Source organism: Phoenix dactylifera, chromosome 15 (genome assembly GCF_009389715.1).
Source record: "Phoenix dactylifera cultivar Barhee BC4 chromosome 15, palm_55x_up_171113_PBpolish2nd_filt_p, whole genome shotgun sequence".
NCBI classification, from domain to species: Eukaryota; Viridiplantae; Streptophyta; class Magnoliopsida; order Arecales; family Arecaceae; genus Phoenix; species Phoenix dactylifera.
In genome coordinates, this window is record NC_052406.1 from 11794090 (window position 1) to 11817666 (window position 23577).

At 42.3% G+C, this 23577-nt stretch overlaps 3 protein-coding genes across 4 annotated transcripts in view; 2 read left to right on the top strand and 1 right to left on the bottom strand.

Moving 5' to 3' along the window:
* Positions 1 to 226: 226 nt before the first annotated feature.
* On the top strand, positions 227 to 7545 carry LOC103723133 (protein trichome birefringence-like 2). Its single transcript, XM_008813953.4, has 5 exons — positions 227 to 1430; positions 3057 to 3249; positions 3343 to 3536; positions 3740 to 3898; positions 6785 to 7545. The coding sequence occupies exons 1-5, from the start codon at positions 481 to 483 to the stop codon at positions 7125 to 7127; spliced, it is 1839 nt and encodes a 612-aa protein (XP_008812175.1). The 5' UTR covers positions 227 to 480; the 3' UTR covers positions 7128 to 7545.
* A 4355-nt stretch (positions 7546 to 11900) lies between these two features.
* On the bottom strand, positions 11901 to 14613 carry LOC103723134 (diphthine methyltransferase). 2 transcript variants are annotated; one of them, XM_008813954.3, is made up of 3 exons: positions 14459 to 14613; positions 13431 to 13912; positions 11901 to 12980 (listed from the first exon to the last, which is right to left on the bottom strand). In XM_008813954.3, exons 2-3 carry the CDS (start codon positions 13750 to 13752, stop codon positions 12262 to 12264), a joined length of 1041 nt encoding a protein of 346 aa, XP_008812176.1. In that variant the 5' UTR covers positions 13753 to 13912; positions 14459 to 14613; the 3' UTR covers positions 11901 to 12261. The 2 variants fall into 2 exon arrangements, with proteins under 2 accessions (XP_008812176.1, XP_008812177.1); XM_008813955.3 differs by having other exon boundaries at positions 13431 to 13753; positions 14459 to 14607.
* A 1469-nt stretch (positions 14614 to 16082) lies between these two features.
* The window catches only part of LOC103723136 (homeobox protein knotted-1-like 6), a 34963-nt gene continuing 27468 nt past the window's right edge, over positions 16083 to 23577 (top strand). Inside the window, exons 1-3 of the mRNA XM_039134453.1 lie at positions 16083 to 16536; positions 17175 to 17294; positions 17415 to 17559. Of these exons, the coding sequence (XP_038990381.1) occupies positions 16318 to 16536; positions 17175 to 17294; positions 17415 to 17559 (484 nt within the window). The 5' untranslated portion in view covers positions 16083 to 16317. The remainder of the gene's footprint in view (positions 16537 to 17174; positions 17295 to 17414; positions 17560 to 23577) is intronic.

Here is a 23577-nt window from a genome sequence, read left to right on the forward strand (position 1 = left end):
TGAAGGGCAGGATCGGGAATGTACAAGAAAGAAACCGGTACCTTCACAGGGTCACATAAATACATGATGCATCCCCTCTCGTGGCTTAACGGCCGTCTTCATCATCTTTCCATTATGGAGTAGATGGATATAAATATAATCGCGTTGCAATGTAATCTTTATCTTTTTTTGTTTGTTTTCGTTGAGGGGGGTAAAAGTACAAAAAATATGCGTGTGAATCGGAGCTGTGAGATTGTAATCTTTCAAAAAGAAACAAAAGCCTCGTAAATTCCCTCGTAAGCACCGGACTCACTTGTGCTTTCTCAATCTCTCCGCCGACCGTCTGCGCGTCGCCGAGAGTAAAGAAGGTCCATACCCTCTCGAACTCTGTAACTCTTCCGCCACCACCGCCGCCGCCTGTTCCTCTCCTTTCAAGAACAAACACCAACCGTGAAATAAACATCCCGTCTTTTCTTTTCTTTCCATGGTCCGAGCCCTGGCATGGATTTGAGGAAGCCCCTCTTCCTGGAGCATTTGCTCTCCTCCAAGCGCCGGGTCGTCTCCGGCTTCGGCGTCGGTGCGGCCGCTTCCCTCCTCGTCATCTTTCTCCTCCTCTTCCTCAGCGCTCCCCCCAACGCCTCCTCCTCCTCCTCGATCCTCTCCTGGTTCTTCTCCGTTCCGGAGCAGCAGAAGGCGGTGGGTTCGCCATCCCAGGAAGAGGGGCTGGAGACGGCCCGCGGCGACGGGAATTCGTCGAGGACGACGGTGAGGGAGGAGGCTGGAGAGCCGAGCAATTATTCGGTGAATGCCCACGATCTCTCGGGCAAGATCGAGTTCCAGGAGGACAAACCGAAACCCTCCGTCGCAATAAAGGATGGCGGAAGTGGAACGGCGCCGCCGGAGGAGAACACAACCCACAAGAGGAATCGTTCTTCTTCTCCGCGTCCGGGCAATGGCGCCCGCCCCAGCGGAGGCGGCGGGGTTCCGGAAAAAAACCAGTCCGCAACAAGAAAAAACGCGTCCACAGACGGTGATAACGGAAAGATTTTCGAGTTAAATGACAGAGTTGGCGGGCAGGATCAAGAAATGAACCGACTTGATCCAGGAGGAGGAGGGAATAGTAAGATCATAAACCGCAGCAGTGGTGAAGGGAGGGCTAGCGACCGAGTGGAGGAGGAGGAGGCGGCTGCTTCAGCAGGCAAGAAGAATAACAACAACAACAACAACAACCATAATAATGGCTCCGGTCCCATCAAGGCACCGGAACTGGGAGGGCTGTCCGGAAAGTGCGATATATTTCACGGAAGATGGGTGAGGGACGAACACGAGCCATACTACCCTGCGGGTTCTTGTCCTTACATTGACGATGATTTCAACTGCCATAAGAACGGAAGGCCCGATGATGGCTTCTTGAAATGGAGATGGCAACCCTACCACTGCGACATTCCTAGGTAACGGATTCTTTTCTTTTCCTTTTCTTTTGATTAAATTATTTTACTCTCCAATAAGCAATGGACAATAGGGAAAGGCAATAATGCTCGGTACCATCTACCTTGTCATTTGAAATCGAACGTTGCAATGGAATGATTGCTACGAACTTCTTATGCCTGTTTTCTGTTTGGCTTGGAAGTTGATTGGTATGTCTGCAAATTCAGATGCTGACTCTTCTCTACTTCGGGGCCTTTTCTATTGCTTAAGGACTTGCTCAGCCATTTCCCGGCACTCCAGAAGCTGTGCTGTTGGTCTGTATTTAATTAAGCTAAATAGGTGATTTTAAGAATTAATACGAAAAGAAGAAATATGTATCCGTACCTCAATAATAGTTAGAAAAATTTGGAGCATGCTAATTGTTACCATCAGTTGGTGAGGATGATGATATGCTGGCTGCTTGCTTATTACGGAATGACAGAAAGGCTCCTCAAGCCCACCTAGTGAACCTGGGATGAAATCATTGTCTTGCTGATATTATATTGCCTGGTGGATTGGACATGCCCCCCCTTCTCTTTCTGTTGGATAATTTTCCATTCAGTTTGTGTCTTCTCGGTTTAATGGTTTTTTCCCAAGTGAATCTGTAATATGTTCCTAAATAGCAGGAATGTCTGTCTAGGGTGTCGCGCCACCTTGAAATCTCCTAGGTTATTTCACTCTTGCACCTGAATTCTAAATATTTACTGTTACAGGGGATCCATTTACCCTCACCTGCATCAGCATGTGCTCCCGCCTTAGGCAACTAAGTTTTTTTTTTTACTATACTTTGGGAAAATGTTTGTCAAACGGTGATGGAGCGCTTGAATGAACCATGGAAGCGAGCATGAGAACTATTATAAACATAAAAGACTTGATCAACCCGCCCATTCATGGTGATGAAGCAAGACAGAAATCAAATGTAGGTGTGAACTGTAATTGCTGTATTACATTGTTATGATAAAAAGAAGCTTCATTGCAGGACTAGCTTTAGCTATATCGTGCCTAGTATTGAAATCTCTGATGCAACTGGCAAAACCTATTAAACAAGGAGGAACCCTTGAGCCTGGAGGGTTGGACGTGTTAGCCTTCACTTACTGTCCCTTCTTAGCAGAAGCTGACACAGCAATGAAGATCATGCAACTTTTATTAGGTCATTATAATGATTGAAAGTAGTAGACTTATTACTAGCAATCAAATGGCAACAGCAAGTGACATTATTATTGTACATTGTAGGATCTTGAAAATTACAGAGCCTAGGTTTTATGCGGTATGAAAAAAATTCTTAATCTTTTTGCAAGTTTGAAACAAATTACACTTGTTTTAAATAAGATACCTTCAAAAAACATTGTTTGCTTTCCATTTTTAACTCACATGTTGATAGGAGTAAAGACATATTGACTGCCCATTAATTGGAACTGCAACAGCATGAACACAAGTGTAGGCATCTTTTATATTTTGATAAGCAACAAAGTTTTGTACAGGCAAGTGTTAGTTGTTTTTTCATATCAGCCATCAAATTCAAATCATCTTATATTTGCACACATCTCAAATATCTTCCAATAAAACCTTTTTTTTTTGGTTGGGGTGTGGGTGTTGGGGGCTTCTGTTAGATTGAACGCAACGGATTTTCTTGAAAGACTGAGAGGCAAAAGGATACTGTTTGTGGGTGACTCGTTGAACCGAAATATGTGGGAGTCTTTGGTGTGCATTCTTCGCCATAGTGTCAGATATAAAAAAAGAGTTTATGAAGTCTCGGGAAGAAGCCAGTTCAAAACAAGAGGCTATTACTCCTTCAAATTCAAGGTGCCTAGCATTTTACTTCATGTATTAATTAATATGGGTTTCGCCTTTGTCCGAATGTGAACTTAATTCAAGTTTCCTTATGAGAGCTTGCAGGATTATGAATGCTCTGTTGACTTTGTTAGATCACCATTTCTGGTTAGGGAATTATATTATAAAAATACTAATGGATCTGAGGATGAGAAGTTAAGATTGGACATGTTGGATGAAACAACCTCATCATATCGTGGAGCTGATATAGTAGTTTTCAATACAGGCCACTGGTGGACTCATGAAAAAACATCTAAAGGGTGAGTACATTTTGTTTTTCCATAAGATTTCATCTCTTTCTTGTAGCTAGTTTTTGATATGCATGCCAATTTGGTTATTACAGTTCATACAAAGGAAGTTGAGACATGTAAAAATTTTACATCCACTCCTTGCAAGTTATCAGAATATTGACTTGCATATTCCTTTTTGTCTCCTTTGTTTTCTTTGATTGTGGAGTAAGCAGAATTGACTACTATCAAGAAGGTAACCATGTGTATCCAGTTCTCAAGGTCATGGAAGCCTACAAGAAGGCTATCACCACTTGGGCTAGATGGGTTGACAAGAACATCAATTCCAAGCAAACACAAGTTATTTTCAGAGGATATTCTCTCACGCACTTCAGGTACATCTCTGGTGCCAGAGGCCCACAACCTCAAATTAGATGAGTCAGAATTCAGAATAATACCATGAATGCATACATTTAAGAATACCAATGATGAAGGTTTATATTGTTTTATTGCATGGCTTGCCTGCTAGCTTAACTAGCCAAGTATAGGCTGTAAAAAAACGTAGACATTTTTCTGTTGAAACTAATAATGACCTTACTCTTTAAACAACAGGATTGCAGAAAATGGGAAAGCCCGGGAGAGGGGAATTTTAATTGAAAAGTGTCGGTTTTTTCCTTCTTCCATCCAAACTATCAATTGCATACTTTTAACATTTGAAAACTGACATTTTCATGCATCCGTATGTGTTTTAACACTGTCTAAACTACCAAAGGCTGCATGATATGTAGGAAGGGCTCTAAGAAATATAATAAGTGCTAAGAGTTTTTTTTGTTAATTAAAGAAAGCACAGAACTTTTGTAATACTCCATTTCTTTTATCCCTCGATAATCTGCTTTGGTAGTTTATTTATTTTTCACTTTGCAACATTTGTTGGATTGCCTAGACCTTAGTCTGAACCCTCAAATCTTGCTTTAAACAATCTAATCAGAAAAAAAAATAAAGAAAGAAAGATCTCAGATACTATAAATTGTCATTCCAGTTCAAACAAGTGGAATAATAATATTTCCAACTTTCTGCGACCTATTCTTAAGTTGGTGTGTAACAGTAGGCCGTTGGCATTTGCAAAGTTAGTCGATGTATAAGTTCATGTAAATGAATAATCACCTTGCTAAAGATGTTTTGATTATTAGGCATTAGCTACCTACCCTTTGAGAAGGTTTTTGTGTGTAGCTAGTTTGCTTCACTCATACTGGGTATAACCCTTAAAAACTAGGCATCAGTAACTTTTGGTGCCAAATCCCTCAAACAAATTTGCCTCTGCTTTGTTTTTTGGATGCTTCATCTCTGAGGAACTATACTTGCTACTCTTGCTCTCCCTTCTCTTCTGAAGTCTGGCATGATGTTCTCAAGCATATGCTACAAAAATGTGTTGCATTGGATTCTTGTGATTCTTGGAACCTATCCATGGTTGCAGCAGGGTCTCCTTTATTGTTTTGAAAAGTAGAACTAAAATTAAATAATCATGTAAAGACATTACAGAACTTATATTCCAAAGTCAAACAACATGTCTGTTAACATATCCATCTCCTAGGTCGGGTAGTCTTTTTGAGTGTGATCCAAAGAGCTTTAATTGCTATTGCAAATGATTCATGTTTCATTGACAATTTGATGTATAGATATTTTTATTTTTTTCCCTTTTTTTCATTCTTTGTTTCTTCCTTTCTTTTTATCATTTTTTTACATCATAAATGTTACACTATCACAAGCATATGATGTGATTCTCATTTAGGAAATTATCTCTAAGTTCATCAAGCTAAGAAAAAAGATGAAAAAACCAGTTACTTATATGTTGTTAAATATAAGAGAGGAGGAGTTTTAGGGAAAACTCACAAGTCACAAGCTGGCACATGTATAGAGCTTCGATGGTGAAACAAATAGGTGAGTCAAGGATAGAATAAGGTAAATGGTTGCTTAAGCTATGTACCGGTTGCAGCGTGGGTTGCTTGGTGATGACATTGAAAATTGATGGAAAATGTTGATGTTGGATAATTTGAGGTGGTTGAATTGTCATCTACTTGTATGAAGTGTAAGTTAGGTGGCTAGGTTGCTGGAACTCTAATGTTAACATGTGTTAATCATGGTATATGGTAACATCTGATGGTGAAGAACCTAAACCTGAATCAGCCGATAGGAATCTTCCAGAGTCTTGAGTTACCTGCATCCTTTACATATGTTAAATAGCAGTCTATAAACACAAGGAGAAACACTGGCATAGACACTGCCGATAGTGCTGCTGGGGATTCAAAATTTTGTAGGCCCACTCCAGTTCCATTGATCCTATGAGACCCAAACCCCATAGGACGGCCCTGGATCAAGTATCGGAGTTTTGGTTAAAACAAAGTTAATGGTGCAAATTACAAACTTGATCCTAAAACGTATAAGAACCTGAAATTGCGAAATAATCTATTGATTTTTTTTTTCAACATAAGCGTTTTTAGCTGATACTTTTTCCTTGGCTGCTGCATGCGTAAGCAACTGCTTGAGGTCTGAACAGCCTGGTTAGTTGCGCTTGGCCTAGGTATGGTGGCCAAGGGCCTAACTCACCCTGTATCTTTCTTGAGACCTGCAAACATCTTAGCTTGAGCAACACTGCATATTCGAGTAAATCAGCCTTACAACAATTCAGCAAAGTTGAACCATCTTCCTACCACCTGCTTGCTGTCTTGCCCAAGTTTCATTGATAACCCAAGAAATTTTATTATTTTGTCATGTGTCATCTGATTTTCTTTTATTTTGATTAGAGTGTCTTGAATTGACGAAACATAATTTTTGTCCCCCGATGCTTGTCTGGAGTGCCCACATTGTTGCATTTGAAATCTATCCAGTGTGCATTCACACATCATAAACAATGACAACCACACATGCATAGATCATCACTGCATTGTAACATATATAGTTTCTTCACTTCTATATGAGAGTGTAGAACAGTCTGTTAAGAATGGTCAATGTTAAAGCACTAAATTCCCATTAATAATACATCATAGATATCTACCCACAGCCCCTCATTTCACTTCAGGTAGAGCCTACATGTTAGGGCTGTTGCATTGGTGTTGCAACGACTGCATGTATTTTGTAATTTTCCCCCCTATGTATAATTGGGATCTAAAAGTATAAAAATATTCAACAACTAATATATACTCATCACGTTTTTTTTCAGAAAAAAAAATAAAAACTATTATGGAAACTGAATGCACAGTTTCTCCACTTATTATCTGGTGCAGGGGGGGGCAGTGGAACTCTGGTGGGCAGTGTCACAAGGAAGCCGAGCCAATCTTCAACCAATCCTATCTTGCACATTACCCTTCAAAGATGAGAGCTTTGGAGCAAATTATAAAGCAGATGAAAACACCGATTATTTACCTCAACATCAGCAGGCTTACAGATTATAGGAAGGACGGCCACCCTTCCATATACAGAAAGAAATATCAATCAGTGGAAGAGCAGATCGCTGCTGAGAAGACTCAGGACTGCAGCCACTGGTGCTTGCCGGGAATACCCGATTCATGGAACGAGCTCCTCTATGCTTCCTTGCTAATGGTTGGCAAGGGATCGTGGAGAAGATGATCAGGTGATTCCACTGTGTCAGCCAGAGATGGCTTTGCGGGTATTTAGTATCTTGGGTCATGTACGATCGTGGCAGAAGTTATGGGTGTAGCTTTTCCAAAATTCGGTGAATCAAAAGTATCTTCCATCAAAATTCGATCGCAAAGAGCATTTCTATGCCGTAGCGGACATCATATTTTTGTTGATAAGCAATAATACGTTTGGTGAGGAGGTCGTAGGTTCTAGCCAATGGAAACATCTATTAATTTTGTTTCACCATGCATGAGTTTTAGGCGAATTGCATGAGTTTTGTTTCACCATGCATGAGTTTTAGGCTTTTTAAAGAGAGCATAGACGAATTGCTTTGTAATATTTTGCAGAACGATGCAAGAGAAATGATGGGGTGCGTAAGCCGGGCACATCTTCAGAAACTGTTAAATTGCCAGGATTCAGTAGCAAACCATGCTGGAAGAGGATATCATATGGAGTACATGAATTCACACGGTTTCTGGTATGGCATTTTATTACCATCGAACGGAGTAGCAACATAATGTGGTCATGCAATTGCCGGTTTTACATGTTTTGTCCAGAAGGCTCTGCTAGATTTGGCCAAGCCACTGACCTGAACATGGACAAACTGATGATTTCTTTCCCCCCAGTGGATGGCTGGCTCCCTGCCGGAGGTCTGGAGGGGAGAGCGACTGAGAGAGAGAAGGAGAGAGCTCGAGGGTGGATCCACGCGGAAGTTGGTTATCCAATGGGATCTAATGAAGTTTGCCGGCAGAGGAACTTGGGAATCTCAATGCTGACCTTTAAAGAACTGTTAACGAGCGCGAAGTGGATGGACAACAGACTGCTGATCCTCAGAAAGTGCCAAAAATTTAGTCTTTCCTCTTACGAAATGACAGCGTAATCCTTCTTTAAGAGAGAGAGAGAGAGAGAGAGGATTAGAAGATCATCTCTCACCGTCAAAATTAGAAGAATGAATCCTTATTTATTTGGGATTAGCTATGTGGATTCTGGCCTGCCGCACATCTCTCCTATGTTACTGGGCAGTATTTTAGGTGTTGTATCAACACATCCATACCATCACATATCCAAAACACATTGCCAGCTTCAGTCTGATGTTAGAATCATCCAGTCCCCTCATTTGGCGGCAAGAGTGCACCGTTATTTCGTCAGCATTCATGATATCAGCAGCACCACCACCAATGAGAAGGAATCTCACCACTTGAGAAGTCTTGAACTCATATCATTCATGCAGGTGCCAGTACAATTACCTTTCCTGTGGTGAGTTGTAAACCTTATTAACAACGAATAAATAGTTGGAGGAGGAACAAATCAGCAGAGAAGAAGGTTGGCTGTCGCCGCAATAATGCCCTATATGCGACGTCCGACCCGAATCCATAGCTCACCTTCTTTATCTCGTATGTGGCCCCGTCGGCCTCTCTATATACATGCTTGGCGTGAACCACACCACCACTAACCATAGTCCGGATGTCTCGAAGAAAGAGGTGACACCCACACTCACCGCCAGTGACTTACTGGATTTAATCAACAACTGTAGTCGAGTCTCCCTCAAGCATGACTACTCTGGCCCGCAGTACTCGTACACCATGGCCCAACCTAGCCCATGTCACCCTCAGCTCAACCTCCGGCACCGAGGTGTTAAATATCTGACAATCACCAGCAACAACCACTCTAAAGTTCGGGCCTCTTCTACCGTTCTTTAGTATGTATCCATCAAATTTGATCTTAAAAAAACTCGAAGATGGAGGTTTTCAGATGAAACATACCATTCGAGGCACTCCACTTGTACTGGCATACATCAGAATAGGTAGTAATGGAAAAGAGAGGAGAGGAAGAACATGAAAAGTAAACAAATGAATTGGTTTTCAGATGATCTATAAATAAAATAGTTAATTTCCCAGACAGTTACAAGGCAAAATAAACCAGGTGATAGACATGCTCAACGAGGCATATACAACATTAAGGTTTTGACAGTGAGAGGAAAAAGTATCCTAAACAGCTTGCCAAAATCAATCATCTTGCTTCAGAGGCCAGCCTAAGCAGTGCAAAACAGGTACAATAAGCTTTTAGTTTCCGTAGACCCCCACCCTAAAGTGGCCGACAATCCTAATGATTTCCTCATCTTTATGTAACCAAAGCCCAACATATTTTTTTGGCACGGGACAATCCTAATAACCTCCTTAACATTATGCAACAAAAGCCCAACTCACTTTTGTCACAGGATGTGCGTTTATATTGGCATATGCCTCAAAAAATTGTTGAAAGTTTCGAGTTTTAACATTAAAGGATAAGGTACAATAGAAGGGGGTGGGGGGGTGGGGGGGAAGGCCATTACCAAGTTAGGATCTTGGTAATTTTGGTCCTAGAAGAGGTGGACAGATCTAATCTTTGATTTTGTTTGCAACGTCGGCAGAATCGATCCGAATTGGCAGGTTCCATCCATTTCGAACCGTACCGGTGGGCCGGCGAGGGGGGCGGAGGATGCCGACGGAGGGCCGGCGAAGCTCAGCGGAGGCCGCGAGGGGGGCGATGCTGAGAAAGAAGGGTTGCTTAAGCGACCGACCCTTGTTTCTTTCGAATCGACAAATTTTGTAAGCAAAAAAAGGCCCATGTTTCAAAAGAAACGGATGCTTCATTTACGAATCAGCAAATTTTGCAAGCGGCCCTCTTCCCAAGCGCCGGCCCCCTCACGGCCTCCGCCGGCCCTCCACAGGCGTCTCTCCCTCCCTCCCCCCCCCCCTCTCATTCTCCCTCTTCTTCGTCTGTTCTTCTGTGTCGGTATGGGTCTAGCACGGCACAAGCCCATACCATGCCGTCCCGCCGAAGAACCGATATGGGGTCCGGTATTGGTTCTTCTAACCTTGATTTGCACAAACGGGCTCCCCCAATACTTCAACTCATGCCATTGCGCTTGTCAACAAAAGCCTTTACCATTGCACCAAGAAATAGCCCCGTTGAAGTATGATAGAAGAAAAAATTAAATAGTCAAAATGAGGGTTAAAACACATTTCTGGTTAAAAACTTCAAGGATGTCATATACGAATACACACTTCCAAATTGACAGCATAGTATTTATACCTATATTAACATTAACTTTTACTCAATTGTTTAATGTTGAAGTTATTGTCCGAAGCATAACATTGAGTAGTTGGAAAAGTTTACCAAGGCAAAAGCTTTTCACTTTTCAGTAGCTAAGTCATTTGTATCATTCCAGACAGTGATTCCACGTCAGATACATGCAATTGGCATTTTCATCAAAGACTCGAATGTTAAGAAGTAGACCAGTTAGGAATGACATGGATTCAGATGCAACACTCATGATTTATCAAGTGGTCACTGAATTAACCATAAATATAGTGGGGCTGGATGCCAAGTTACATGACCCAAAATTGCATTAGTAATAAGAGTTGCTACTTAATGCATGAAGCAAGCACTCCTTATCTTAATCATGTCATGTACATTTTAAGGCCAAGAATTTTCCAAAAATACTATATAATAGTAGACTACACATGGTCATTTTTCGATTGAGCTCTACAACAATATTGACTGGAGTATCTGTACATTGCATAGAAGGTGTTCTGCAACTTGCACAACAATTGCTGGAGTTCATTCGGTTATCTAGAATAAAAATAGCTGCTTGGTTTAGTGCTGAATGTGAGATTCGCACAATAACTCATACGACTTGCCAGCTGATGTGGAAGAAAAATCTCATGACTGACATACTTCCAAGGTGATGGAAGTTGTACTTGATAACAAAATGTATTGGCATATATTTAGGAACATTGTTTATTACAAAGGACATTATACATTATGGTAGGTTTTTGCTCGCTATGAGTAAAATCTACCAACATGGATGTAAATACTCCGAATATCAGATCTTCAGACCAACTGGTTGTGTTTGGTGGGCATAGGACGTTTCAGTTGGTTAGCATTCACCGAGTTTTCCCACTTGTTTTCAGATAAATAGTGCTCCTTTTTCCCTTTTAAACTAACAATCATTTACTTTGTCAATTATTGCTCATATATTTTTGGAGTTAACAAATGGGTCATTTGGTACCTTACTCTTCTTTCTTTCCCTTCTCTCTCATCTGTTTTTTCTCTGAAGTGTGATAATAGCCATGTATCTACAAAGGTCAAACACCTCTTCAAAGAAAATCTCTTCAAAGCTTCCCAACCTTATCAACCATGAAAATAACATACTGCTAGAAGATGTATGAATTAGAAATTCAAGCAAGCAAATTCAAGTAAGATGAAATTGTATTTTGATTTTTTTTCTTCTTCCAAACCTTTCGATCATGGGTTACAAATCAAATAAAATAGGCTATTTCTCTTGCATGAAATTGCATTGAAACTCGCATGAGCCACACTAATTTGTTTACAAGCAAGATGATCGAGACAGGATGCCTGTCTGATAGCAACCAAGTGTCAGGACCACATTCTCACCGCATGATTGGTTCCCTCCGAGACATTTAGTTTTGGAATGCAATTATTACCAATATCCAAGATGAAGAGCAGAGGCCCAAAGTTTGCGCAGGACTCCCTCGAGATGACATTGAGCTCATTAGAGCTGTTTCAGGTTTTTTAAATTTCAGTATGATCCTAACAATTTTCGCATGAGTTTTGGTAGCGGGCAAACATTTTTAAAAACAGAGAAATGAGAGGAAATAGAAGTTCTGTATGCTTCTCCTAAAAGTTTGCAACATGAGTTCATCACCTACTTTCAAATGTGAGGATGGTATTGCAACCCAAACAAGCACCAAGTACTAGTAAAATTGTAGCTCAAGATCCATAAAAACAGTTCAGCTAATAGAAATTACACCAAATACAACAGGAAGTAATAAAAAACATCATGCCTCGCCAAGCATGATTGCGATCCTTAGCAAAATGGCAGTAACTAAAACATTTTTATATATCTCCCAGGAGTTTGCAGTACATGTTAGTCTCCTAATTTTTCCTTGTAAAGATAACATAGGTTGCTGAACAAGCAAAAAGAACATAGAAAATGTCAATTTAATATCCACGGAAACAACTTACCTGATGGAGATTATACTGAAGAGAATAAGAAGCACTAGACATGACATTCTTCGGTTTGCAAGATGAATGTCAAGGATTTAACAACATCGAATTATTTAACCATAACACTCTCTGGCTTCCATAATCGGAGAAGCCGGTCATAGAATGAGCAAGTAGCAACCAAAGAACCTTTATTGGACCCATCTTCCAAGCGTACTCCTCTTTGCCAGTCTGCTCCATATGCTAATGATTCATGCTCCCTATAAGCTTCCACTACAATAGCATCCGCCTCTTCTATCCTGACAATAGCAGAACCATTGTGCATACACGCTGCCAATACCAGGTTTGATATATATGGATGGTGCTTGATCCTCCAAACACCACCTCCTAAGCAAAGAGATTTCTCATTTACAGGTTTTGATGTTGATCTTATATCCCAGAGTCTGATAGATTCATCATAGCTTCCTGTGAGTAGCATATTAGAATTCATGGGGTTCTGTGCGATGCAGCACACACCCATCTTATGAGACTTAGCATTTTGAAACACTAAATTGGATGGGCTCTCTCGCAAATCCCAACAGCTGAAACGACAGTCATCTGAGCCAGTGAACAATAAGTGCGGGCGGCAGGTATCAAAAGTTGTAGCCCAAAGTTCATACTCATGGGCAGCCCATGATTGCGATAACTGCAATTGGGACTCTCTGACAGTGACGATAGATGCTGAACCATCTGAAAGACCAAGCGAAATGGACCCTGCCGATGTGTTCCAGTCCACACATAAGCACATGGCAGAACTGATTTTTTCCGAACAGACTTCCCTCAAAACAGTCCCTGCATTCATCAAGTATTTCAGGTCGACGATATTCATGGTATTAATTGATTACAAAAGATTATCAGCATTCATCAAAGCTAAGAAAGAAGTTATGCAATGGTTTAAACACAAGCAACAGATAGCCACAGCTCTGTATTCATAAGCATCGATTCTGAAGCTCGTAAAAACCAAAAGTTAATGCAAATGACTGCAAGACAAAGCAATATTTTTATATATAGAATTGATCAGCAACAAGTGCCTGCGCAATATCACAACAACACAAAAGAGAGAAGCATGTATGAGATCAAAACAAACTCGAGATAATTTGCTTTATAATGGCAGAATAACATTTACAAAAGGAATGTTGACTTGATAGTTTAACCAGGGAAAAAAAATGCTATCATATATCAGCTTTATCTTGGCACAACATGCAATAAACATATAGCAGAAGAAATGGAACATGTAAATACCGTGATCTTCTGCACCCGACTTCGACTGTAAACTAAGAAGGCTTACACAGCCATCCGCATCAGCTTGAGCGAGTAAAGGACGCCTGCCATCTCCACTCGGATTCCATTTTATATCAAAAATACCAGTTGTGCGTACACGATGAAGCAATTCGAGCCCAACGTCAGCATCAGCAGAGAAAAGCGATATGCTCCCGGATCGATGTGGTTGATTTCCCTCTTCTAGAGTATACGTTGCGGCAGCCAGAATATGGTGAAAGGGATGATGCGGGCAAAACTCGACAGCGTCAGCATTTCCGTCCAAATAGCAACTGTCGACATCCATCCTGCATGAGCATCAGATACAGAGGTCATTCCGGCCGAGCTAATGCCCAAATATTCGATGCATGGCCTTGTCCAGGTCATTTCATGCTTCCGGCATTGATCATAGTCTTTGTGTTCATAGAACCAAGGTAGCACATCACTTGATGCAATCTGGTGAACGGCTGAAGCAATTTGAAACGGCTCTCTTGTTGGAAAAGTTCATTTTATATGAAATATGTCGATGAAAAATTATTGACAACCACATAGTTGAAGTCCTTTGAGTCCGATGTAGCAAAAAAAAAAAAAAAAAAGTCCTTTTGAGTCAAGGAAAATATTATTTATAGGCATCTTGTTGAGCCGTAAATTATTCAAAGTCCCTAGGTAGACCGGTGCATATACCGGTTCAGGCCGGGCCGAGGTCTGAATATCAGGTCCAAGCCCCATCCAGCCTCGCCCCTCGGGCCTGAAAACCGGAGCCGATCCGAGCCGGTGTAAAATAGGAGGGCCGGGGCCCGGCCGGATAAATCGAGCCGGTCGGGCTTGCCCCGATCCGGCCCGTCCCGCATGGCTCGATCCGAGGAGCGGGCGTGCGACAGAGAGAGAGAGACAGAGATGAGGCGGAGCTTTCGGAGCGACGGAGAGGTGGAGGAGTAGGAGAAAGTTCCGAGAAAGAGAGAGAGGGGGAGGAGGAGGAGGAGTAAGTGGACAGAGGGAGGGAGGGGATTTACCTGTCGGAGAGGGTGACTGCCGCCGGTGATCGTCGCCAGATGTCGAGGAGGAGGAGCTTGGGTTGAAGGATAGGGGGCGCGGCGCGGAACGGAAGAGCGGAGGAGAGGCGAGGGTTTCCCTCGATCTGATCGGGGGGATAGTAAATCCTGATTCCCAATCCCTTTTTTATGGATTTGATTTTTTTTTTTAAAAATACAAAATGTTATTATATGTGTTATAATTAACAACATCAATATTTATAAATCCATTCGGGCCGTAGCGGGTGTAAACATGGCAAGTTTGGGCCTGGCCTATTATAGAGCAGGCCGGGAGGCCAGGCGTTTCTTTCCCATGTACAGGATTCCATGCAGCTAACAATACAGGACTAAGAGAAATTGAAATAGAGGACATATTTTAGACCTCTTTAATAATTGCTGGAAGAGAAAAACAAGAAAGAGATGTGCAATATTCTCAATTTTTAGGATATTTTTGTTCTTCTGCTGCAGGAATTTTAGTTGATTGTCATCTTTTTTTTTTCCTATTTTCCTTGTTTTATTTTTTGGTGGAATGAAAGGAGAATACAACTCCAGCGAGAAGCAACACAGAACAAGAAGCAGAAAAACCAAAGGGAGAACAATAAACAAAACAGAGAACATATAAGAAATCCACTCTCCATCGGATAACTCCAGTGGAATCATAGTTCGATGCTAGAAAGCAGACACGAAATTCGGATTTGCATGGTCCGGAATGCATGTTGAACAGCAAACGATCATGTTAGGTTCCAGTTAATTTATTAATTTGTGCAAAAGATTCCCGGTGTCCAAGAAAGCGTTGTTAATTCCGGTCCCTTTCGGTTCACCGGGCCCTCACCGCACTCCGTTGCAAAATGACTTCCACGGCCCCCCAGCAGCTCCGATGTTAATATGTTCGTGGCCCGTTGCAGGGGTCATCGGTCCGCACAGGGACCTATCTTTGCAGTGGTCGGTCGGTCAGTCAGTCAGTCGGTCGGTCAATCAATCAATCAATCACAACTCATCGAACGAGGTACGGAAGCGGAGATTAAAAAACAAATAATATTCACATCTTAAAAAAAAAAAAAAAAAAAAAAAAAACAGCAGCAGCCAGAGAGAGGGATACGGCGAATCCAGAGGTAATATTCTACTCAAAATTTCTAATTTCTTTAAACTTGAAGTCCGAGCCGTTAGATCACGGTCTCTTCATCTCGGCCCTCCTTTATCTGCAGCCCACGTAGACACCGGTGGGCCGTATGCGTACATGGTGCACGGACATGCAGCAGGGCTGTTGGCGAGTAAATGAAATAATTTACCCGCCGTGCTCGCCTGGCGACTCATGATCCAGTCGTGGACTAAAAGGCGACAAAGCTGGCCGGACTAGTCCCGCCCGCGCTCCAGACCATCCATGACGTGGGTTGCTGAATCGTCGAGCCAACCAGATTCTGGCACGTCAGTAGAACACAGGCGGTTGCCGTTCTCCTTTCTCTGGAAGGCCCGGGCTGCAAATATCATTAGGCCCCGGCTTTACTAATTAATTGTTATCATCCATTCCAAGAAAGGCTTGTTATTCTTGAAGCTCTTCTTTACCTGCTTCCTTTCTTTCTTTTCCTTTTTTTTCCCCCCTCCTTTTTTTTTGGGTGAATCCTTTCTCTTTTTTTTTATATATAATGTAATAAATAAATATTATGGATAAATGATATACTGAAGAAAAAGCCCCCCGCTCGCACCCACGGCGGAGATCCAACGGTCGGTCTCGCTCGCCCCGCTATCGCTTCCTCCTCCTCCTTTCCCTTTTAGTTGCAGGAAAACCAGATTCCGGCACCATCTGAATCGCGCTTCGATCGGAAAGTCAGTGTCCGGGATCGATGGAGGAGATGTGCGGGATGCACTTTGCGGCGGGGGAGGAGCTGCAGGGCTTGCTGGCGCTCGCCGGGGACAGGCCTTCGCTGGATTACGGGTCGGGGAAGCTGGTGGCGGTGATCCCGGAGGAAGGAGGAGAGGAGATGGCAGGGGACATGAAGGCTCGGATCGCCTCCCACCCTTGTTATCCCAGGCTCCTCGAAGCCTATATAGATTGCCAAAAGGTAGTCAGCCTTGTTTCACAGAAGAAGGGAATATATATTTTTTATTTGAAGATCGGTCGGTGTCTTCTGTTTGAAGTCCCGAGAAACCGTCCCCTTACATTTTTTTTTCCTTCGTCGTGTTTTTCCATTTAATTTTTTCCTCCCCTTAATCAGAAAATTATGAAAATACTCAAAGACTTCACCCTGTATGTCGAGTGTTACGATCCTTTTTTGGGGGGGTCGGTTGTTCCTTTTCCTAATTGTTTCCGTTCTGGCAGTTTTTTTTTTTTGCCCTCTTGCATCTTCGACGGTAAATAGGAGAGAAGATCCTTCATGATATTTTCGTGCGTTATTCCGTTTATTTATCTGTAAGTTGGAATTTTCACTGCTGGAGTCCGATCTCACCGGAAGGCTGCTCTTTTTTTGGTGTGTTATCTCCTAAACAAAATCTCCCGTGGAAACCTCCGGATTTACACGCGCTCTCTTCTATTCCTATTCCTATGTTCCGTATGCATCGAAATGATTATTTTTATCTTGCTTGAATTGTGTTGATTACTTGGCGCGCGTTGGAACGATGGAGGAACAGCTCGCCACCTCCTCAGCTGCTGTTTCTCTCTGCCGACAGTCGCTCACTGTCTGTATTTTTGCTGCTTGTTTAGGTGGGAGCGCCGCCGGAGATCGCGTCTCTCTTGGACGAGATTCGGCGGGAGCACGACGTCACCAAACGGAATGCCGTCTCAAGCCTCCCCGGAGCGGATCCCGAGCTCGACGAGTTCATGGTATCTTCTTCGATCTCTCCCTACTCCTCCTCAGAACCACTCCGACAAGATACGAATGCTATATATCTCCAAGTGCACTGCATTAGCGAATATGATTATATAACATATAAAATCTTCCAGGAGACGTACTGCGACGTGCTGGGGAAGTACCGGTCGGACCTGGCCCGGTCGCTCGACGAGGCCACCACCTTCCTCCACACCATCGAGCGCCAGCTCTCCGACCTTTTTACGCCTTCGACGACCACCTGGCCGCCCTACGTCTCCGGTACCACCCTAGTAACTCCTCCTCTCCCCTCTCTCCCTCTTTCATTTTTTTCGTTTGTCTCGCTCTGAGAAGTAATCAAGTTTCATAGCATCCGCGGTGCATGTTAGAACGAGCTTCCTGTGCGACCAAGGAGCACGTTAGCGAAAGAGCGAGGAAGCCCCCAGAAACATACGTCGACGAAGTCGGGTTGACAGGATAATGTGCGAAGTTGGGGTGGTGGTGGTGGGAATGGTCGCTGGGCGTGTTTCATGGGATTCCTTCCTTCCTTTTCATCGACAAGAAATTAGAAAAAAAGGGAAGAATCAGAGGCAATAATTATAACGTGCTGTAGTTATAGTAATTACAGCAAGTGAGGTGCTCTGAAGTCTGAGATCCCTCCCCGCGTTCCTTTCTTCCCCCATAGTAGTTCCCGTTGCCAGACCGCCTGCCTTCCTGCTTTTGTCTTCATGTCACACTTTTCCTTTCCTTGTCAGCATGAGAGAGAGAGAGAGAGAGAGTTCCCCCCTTCTTCACTAAATTATAAGAGAGATAGAGGGGGACGGGAGGAAGAGTCCCCATATTAGATGAGACAGTCAGCTGTCATTCGGAGTCCTTCATTGCCAGGCCAGATGGTTAGGTTGCATATCTGGGTTCCTTTTTCCTTCTACTTTCCCCCCTTATTTTCACCTCTTTATACAAAGGTTATATACTTATGTTGGAGGGATTGGTTGTGCTGCGAGGTCTTCTAAGTTTCAGTAGTTCACGTCGATGGAGGGATTATTGCCTCGGAATTGACTGACTTGCTGTAGGAGCTGGGAAATGAGATCCTTGCGAAGGATCCATCATCCATGGGCTGCACGTATCAAACAAAGAAAGCATCAGAAAACATTTTTCCGATGAAATGCAAGAATCACCTAGAAAGTTGTTCGATCTAATTGCAAATTATCTTACCTACCGAATCCCGGAATAGTGACATGTTTGATCTTAACACGCCAGCGTAAAGTACCGGACGCGCTAATATGAGTGGTTCTGCACACGAACTCCTTTTGCAATGCAGTGACCTGCATTGCTTAAACCAGAATTACCTCCTGATCGTATTATTTTTACCGGTACTTTGCTGCTAAACACATTTGCTTCTGTGGCCTACTTTTTTTGGTTTTAAATTAGCTGAGTTAGTTTGAGGCACAGCTTTCTGGAAAGGGGCCATGATTGATGAGCCGGAGGGCATGGAGTTTGTGTATAAAATGCTCGCTAATCAATCTCAAAATAATGCTTATTTTGCATACCTTGTCAAAGTACAAAAGGTAATATGAATTATCAGCTACTTATTGCCCAGTTGGTGCATGATTTATCGCTAACTGAATTTCTATCCATCTTCTGCAATTTGCTTTTGGTAGTCTCGTACATCACATCCTTTCAGTTGACTTGCTTTTACACTCTTCCTTCTTCAGAGTTGTTCTTCTTAATTATCTTTTGCCTGAAGGGGATGCTTTTGCTAAGCCGCTCGTGCATTCAATGTCCACATGTGGGCTTAAGAACCTTGAGCCTACTTATATCGAGATTGCACTGTTGCTGATTTTCTGGTGATCTTTTGATGCCGGAGCATCTAGAGTTGACCTGATCGGCACGGGTTGAATTCCGCATTAAGCATTGTCCTACATTGGACACCAATTATCTATCCAGAAAAATATCCATTTAGAATATATTATGTTACTACTGATATTTGCATTGTTATCCATCATTAAAGAATGTAGGGACAACTTATATCAAGATTGCACCATTGCTGGTTCTTGATGGTCTTTCGACACCGAAGCGTCTATGATTGTCCTGGTGGGCATGGGTTGAGTCCCACGTTGGGTACCACTCCACATTGGGTACCATATATCTTTTTAGGAAATTTTTATGTTAGCATATTTGAGGAAGTTTTGGCGTTAATAAACTTTTCTTATGAGAACTTTTGATGTTATTAGAAAAGTTAATAGTTAGAATTATTTGAGTCATGGTAATATTAGAAATACTATATTGTACTACTTATAAATACTCTTTTGTGTCTCCTATTCTAATCGTACTTGAATGATTGATTAGTAAAAATTCTATTATAAGAATTGTTCTTCCTTTGTTTTCTCTCTATTCTCTTTGTCCTTTTTGGGGGATTTTTAGAGTTTGTGAGCGAGCGTCGTACGAGTTGTATCCTTGGAGTGACCGGCTAAGGTGGTGTTTTTGGCCTTGGAAGAGCATGATTTGCCTTCATTCCTCTTTCAGCTACTGTGCAGGTCACCATTGCCGCTTAGATTCCAACATCTTATGTCGTTCGTGCCGTAGTGGGATTTCTGCCTAGCTACAATCACTTTAGTTGACATCTCCGTCTTCCTTCTAATTTCAAGCCAAGTTCAATAGCTCCTGGCGTCATTTTTAATGATGTTGTCATGCTGAAACAGTCACATTATTCTACATGATAATGTGATGCTAAAATTTCCAAACAGCATTGCTGCTAATGGATAGCTTATCACTGTGAATTCAGTGTTCTTAGTAGCTTAAAATTTGGCAGCAAATAGATTCTTCTCTTCATATTTATCTTTTGCTTCTTACTGCATTATTTTAACCAAGGTCTACCAAACCGACCCAGTGCGAAATCGGATATGTTCGCCTAATACATTTGGTTCTGGCCCTGTACCGGTCCGAACCTCTATCTAGCTAGCCAGAATCGGTCCTTTACCGATCGGTAAATGTTCGAACCATCCGAGCCGACCGAAACCGATCTTTTACTGAACAGAGCTGGCCGGTACGTGTCCGAACCGGCCGAAACTGGTTAGTTAGGTGCAGACTTGATGCGAACCGATCGGTTCCCATCGAGTCATCTCGATTCTGAACTGGGTTGATACTGTAGATTGCACCTGATGCTTTTAAGAGTATTAATACTATAAAAAAGAAAGGCTTTTCCGGCACCTTTTAGAGCCTTTACCGACGCTTATAAGCGTCGGTAATTTTTGTCTCAACGCTTCCCAATGCATTGCAAAAGCGTCGGGCAGGTGGGGGTGAAAATTTTTTTTCCGACGCTTCTTGAAAGTGTCGGCTAATTTTGAAGTATGCCGACGCTTATTAGCGTCATTCTATTTTAGAGTCCGCCGACGCTCATAAGCATCGGCCTTTGCCGAGCAACCTTAGATAATATATGCTTTCAAAAATTTGGAGTCTGTTGTCGATGAAGAAGCCCTACAATAAACTTAGAAAATTCAAGCCCGGCTGCTTATAAACTCATAAAAGTCAAGCTCGAAAAACCTAATGATTTTTTTTAAAAATTACATATAATCTATGTTTCTTTTACAAATTACAATAAACTTGGAGAGGATCCCTTAACCCCATCCCTATCTGGGTTCCATTTACAAATTACAAATTTACAACCCCTTAATTACATCCCCAATCTGAGGATGTTTCTTTTCCATTTACAAATTTACAAAATTTAGCAACAAAAAGAAGCGAAAAGCAGAAAAAAGATGGATCGATGGAGTCCTCATCCCCAATCTGAAGCAGAGAAAAGCCGGAAGCGGTTGATGAAGCTCGAGATGTTGCTACCCTCTGCCTTAATTCGCCTTTCGCCGCCCGATCCTCATGCCGTCCTCCTCCTCCGCCTTCGCCTCCTACCGCCCGGTCCTCGTCCTCACCGTCGCCGGCCAAGGAACCACCTTCGCCTGCTCGGCCTCGCTTGCTGACTTCTTTGTCTTCGTGACCAACTTCACCGGCGCCTCCCCCACCGTCGGGCATGCGTCCGATTGGATCTGGAAGAACTGGTGGTGCTCCTCGCCGGCAGGATCGGCTTTTGGGGCATGGATCACCTCCGCGGCCTCGGAGATGGCGGGATCCAGCGTCCTCGGAGATGGCGACATCTGGGTTTCCACCCTCTTCTCTCTCTCTCTCTCTCTGAGTAGCTAGGTTTTCATCCGAGGGGCACTGGGGTTTGTTTTATAACGGAACTTGAGAGCATCGTCTCTCACCTATCCCCACCGACCTATATTGGCCTCCGATGAGGCTTTTAAAAGCGTCGTCTATGCCTTATCCATTTTTGGCCTCCGACGGCGCTTAAAAGCGTCGTCTTACTCGTATTAGTCATATGCCTGCCGACGCTTCGACGCTGGAGCCAAAATTACCGACGCTTCTACCTAGTGTCGGCATTTATAAGTCGGCATTGCCCCTTTTTCCTGTAGTGTAATATGGTACTATCAAAGAGGCACGAAGGGTTAGAAGGCAACTGCTCAGCATATCAAAAAAAAAAAACAAAAGGCACCTACAACCTTAAATTTAATGAAGAGTGTCAAGGAGGAGTCAGTACACTCAGATTCAGAGATCAGGAGCAGCAACGATGACGATTCTGATAGTCATGGATCTATCGATCAGGAAGGAAGTGGAAGACAAGAGACCACTATTTATGAGACAGTCGTTGGGTGGTTTTCGATTTACTGGTGAGTCACAGTTTACGCATGCTATACAGAATAGGGACCATGATGCACGATCTGTTTAAGATTATTTTTTCTTCAAGTTTAGTGTCATGTAAAAGTCATGGCTGATAAGATCTTATATGTGTTAGAAATTTCATGTTGGTTGCTGGAGCTTTGGCCTGGTATACTGTGCTCACTGCATATTTCCTGTAGAACCATGGTGCTTTACAAAGTCTATTTATGAATCAAAACAAACCAACTGATCGATCCAATTGTGGTTATAGTTAGAAGAATTGCAAGGTTGTGAAAAGAAACCGTCTTCTGAAGACCTGAGTGTTGTTTTCAGAAGACCTGATTTATATTTCCTCTCTTTATTTCCTATGTTACAGAAGACAAGATTTGGTCCTTTTTCTCAGCTTCTCTGAAGCTGTGAGTTTTATTGTACATTCTTCTCTTTTCCTTAATACATCTGGAGCGAAGTTGCCTCCAATTCCATTCAAAAAAATGTTTTCAAGGATAAATATTATGAGTTATGACTTTTTAATATTGCAGAAGTTTTGCATTAAGCCTCAGATTCATTACCATGGATTAAAACGTGTGTTTTAGATGACTCTGATTAAGATATAGTAATTATTTATTCCAATCTCTGGTGTAGTATAGTAAGAAAGAAAGGATTTATGGTCTGTTGAGGGCACTGGTAGTACTAATATTCAAGAGAATCTCTAGTCGCTACTGTGCCCTGTGGCTACCTTGTACTACTGAAGTTCCTTCAGGAATGTTGGAAATTAAGTCCAGTTGGGCGTAGAGAAAAACATAGAGGAAAACTGCATGGTATTCTTTTAGACTTCTAATTTCCTTCGATCTTGTATTATTTTGAGTATATATTATTTTGAGGTGGGCAGCCACCATTCTGTTCGAAAAAGTATATACTATCTCATTACTTTTATTTTATTTCTTTTGTAAATTTTTTTCCTTTTTTAACGTATTCTGCAGAAGTATATTTTACATTTGTCTAGCTGTGATACTTTGCAAAATTCAGAATTCTGCATGGGTCACAACCAGCTGGATCTGAAAATAGGCACTTTAGAAACATGATTATTTTTGTGGTTGGATGTCTTGTAGTTGCACATTTGTTTTGTCGGGTCACAAGCTAGATTGGTGTGACTTACAAGTACTGGTTTATACAGTCTGCTAAGGTGTTTTTAGTTATTGAATTTCATGGGTGAATTCAGCATATTAGAGCATTCTGCAGACATATTGGACATTTTCATTGTTTTGCCGAAAATGTGAAGGTTACCTCATACAGTCACATGCATATAATATAACGTATTAAACTGTTCGTAGTAGTGATAAATGTTTGGTGTGGAAAGGATATAAAAAGTTGAAATATACTGCCACTACAAAACAACCAACATTTTCCAGCGCTTTTTAGAATCCTTACCGACGCTTATAAGCGTGCCGACGCTTTCAAAAGCGTTGCAAAAGTATCGGGCAGGTGAGGGTGAGAGATTTTCTTTCCGACGCTTTCTGAAAGCGTCGGTATTACCTGAATCCATACCGACGCTTTTAAGCGCCGCGTAAGTTGCCGTTTACTGACGTTTAAAAG

Bases quoted from the DNA above. Each gene is read 5' to 3' on its own strand.
- LOC103723134 (XM_008813954.3), bottom strand. From the start codon at position 13,752: ATGGATGTCGACAGTTGCTATTTGGACGGAAATGCTGACGCTGTCGAG. The intron at 12,981-13,430 runs GTATTTACATGT...TGATGAATGCAG, and splicing joins GTCGGGTGCAGAAGATCACG to GGACTGTTTTGAGGGAAGTC.
- LOC103723133 (XM_008813953.4), top strand. From the start codon at position 481: ATGGATTTGAGGAAGCCCCTCTTCCTGGAGCATTTGCTCTCCTCCAAG. The intron at 3,537-3,739 runs GTGAGTACATTT...TGGAGTAAGCAG, and splicing joins CATGAAAAAACATCTAAAGG to AATTGACTACTATCAAGAAG. The intron at 3,899-6,784 runs GTACATCTCTGG...TATCTGGTGCAG, and splicing joins TATTCTCTCACGCACTTCAG to GGGGGGGCAGTGGAACTCTG.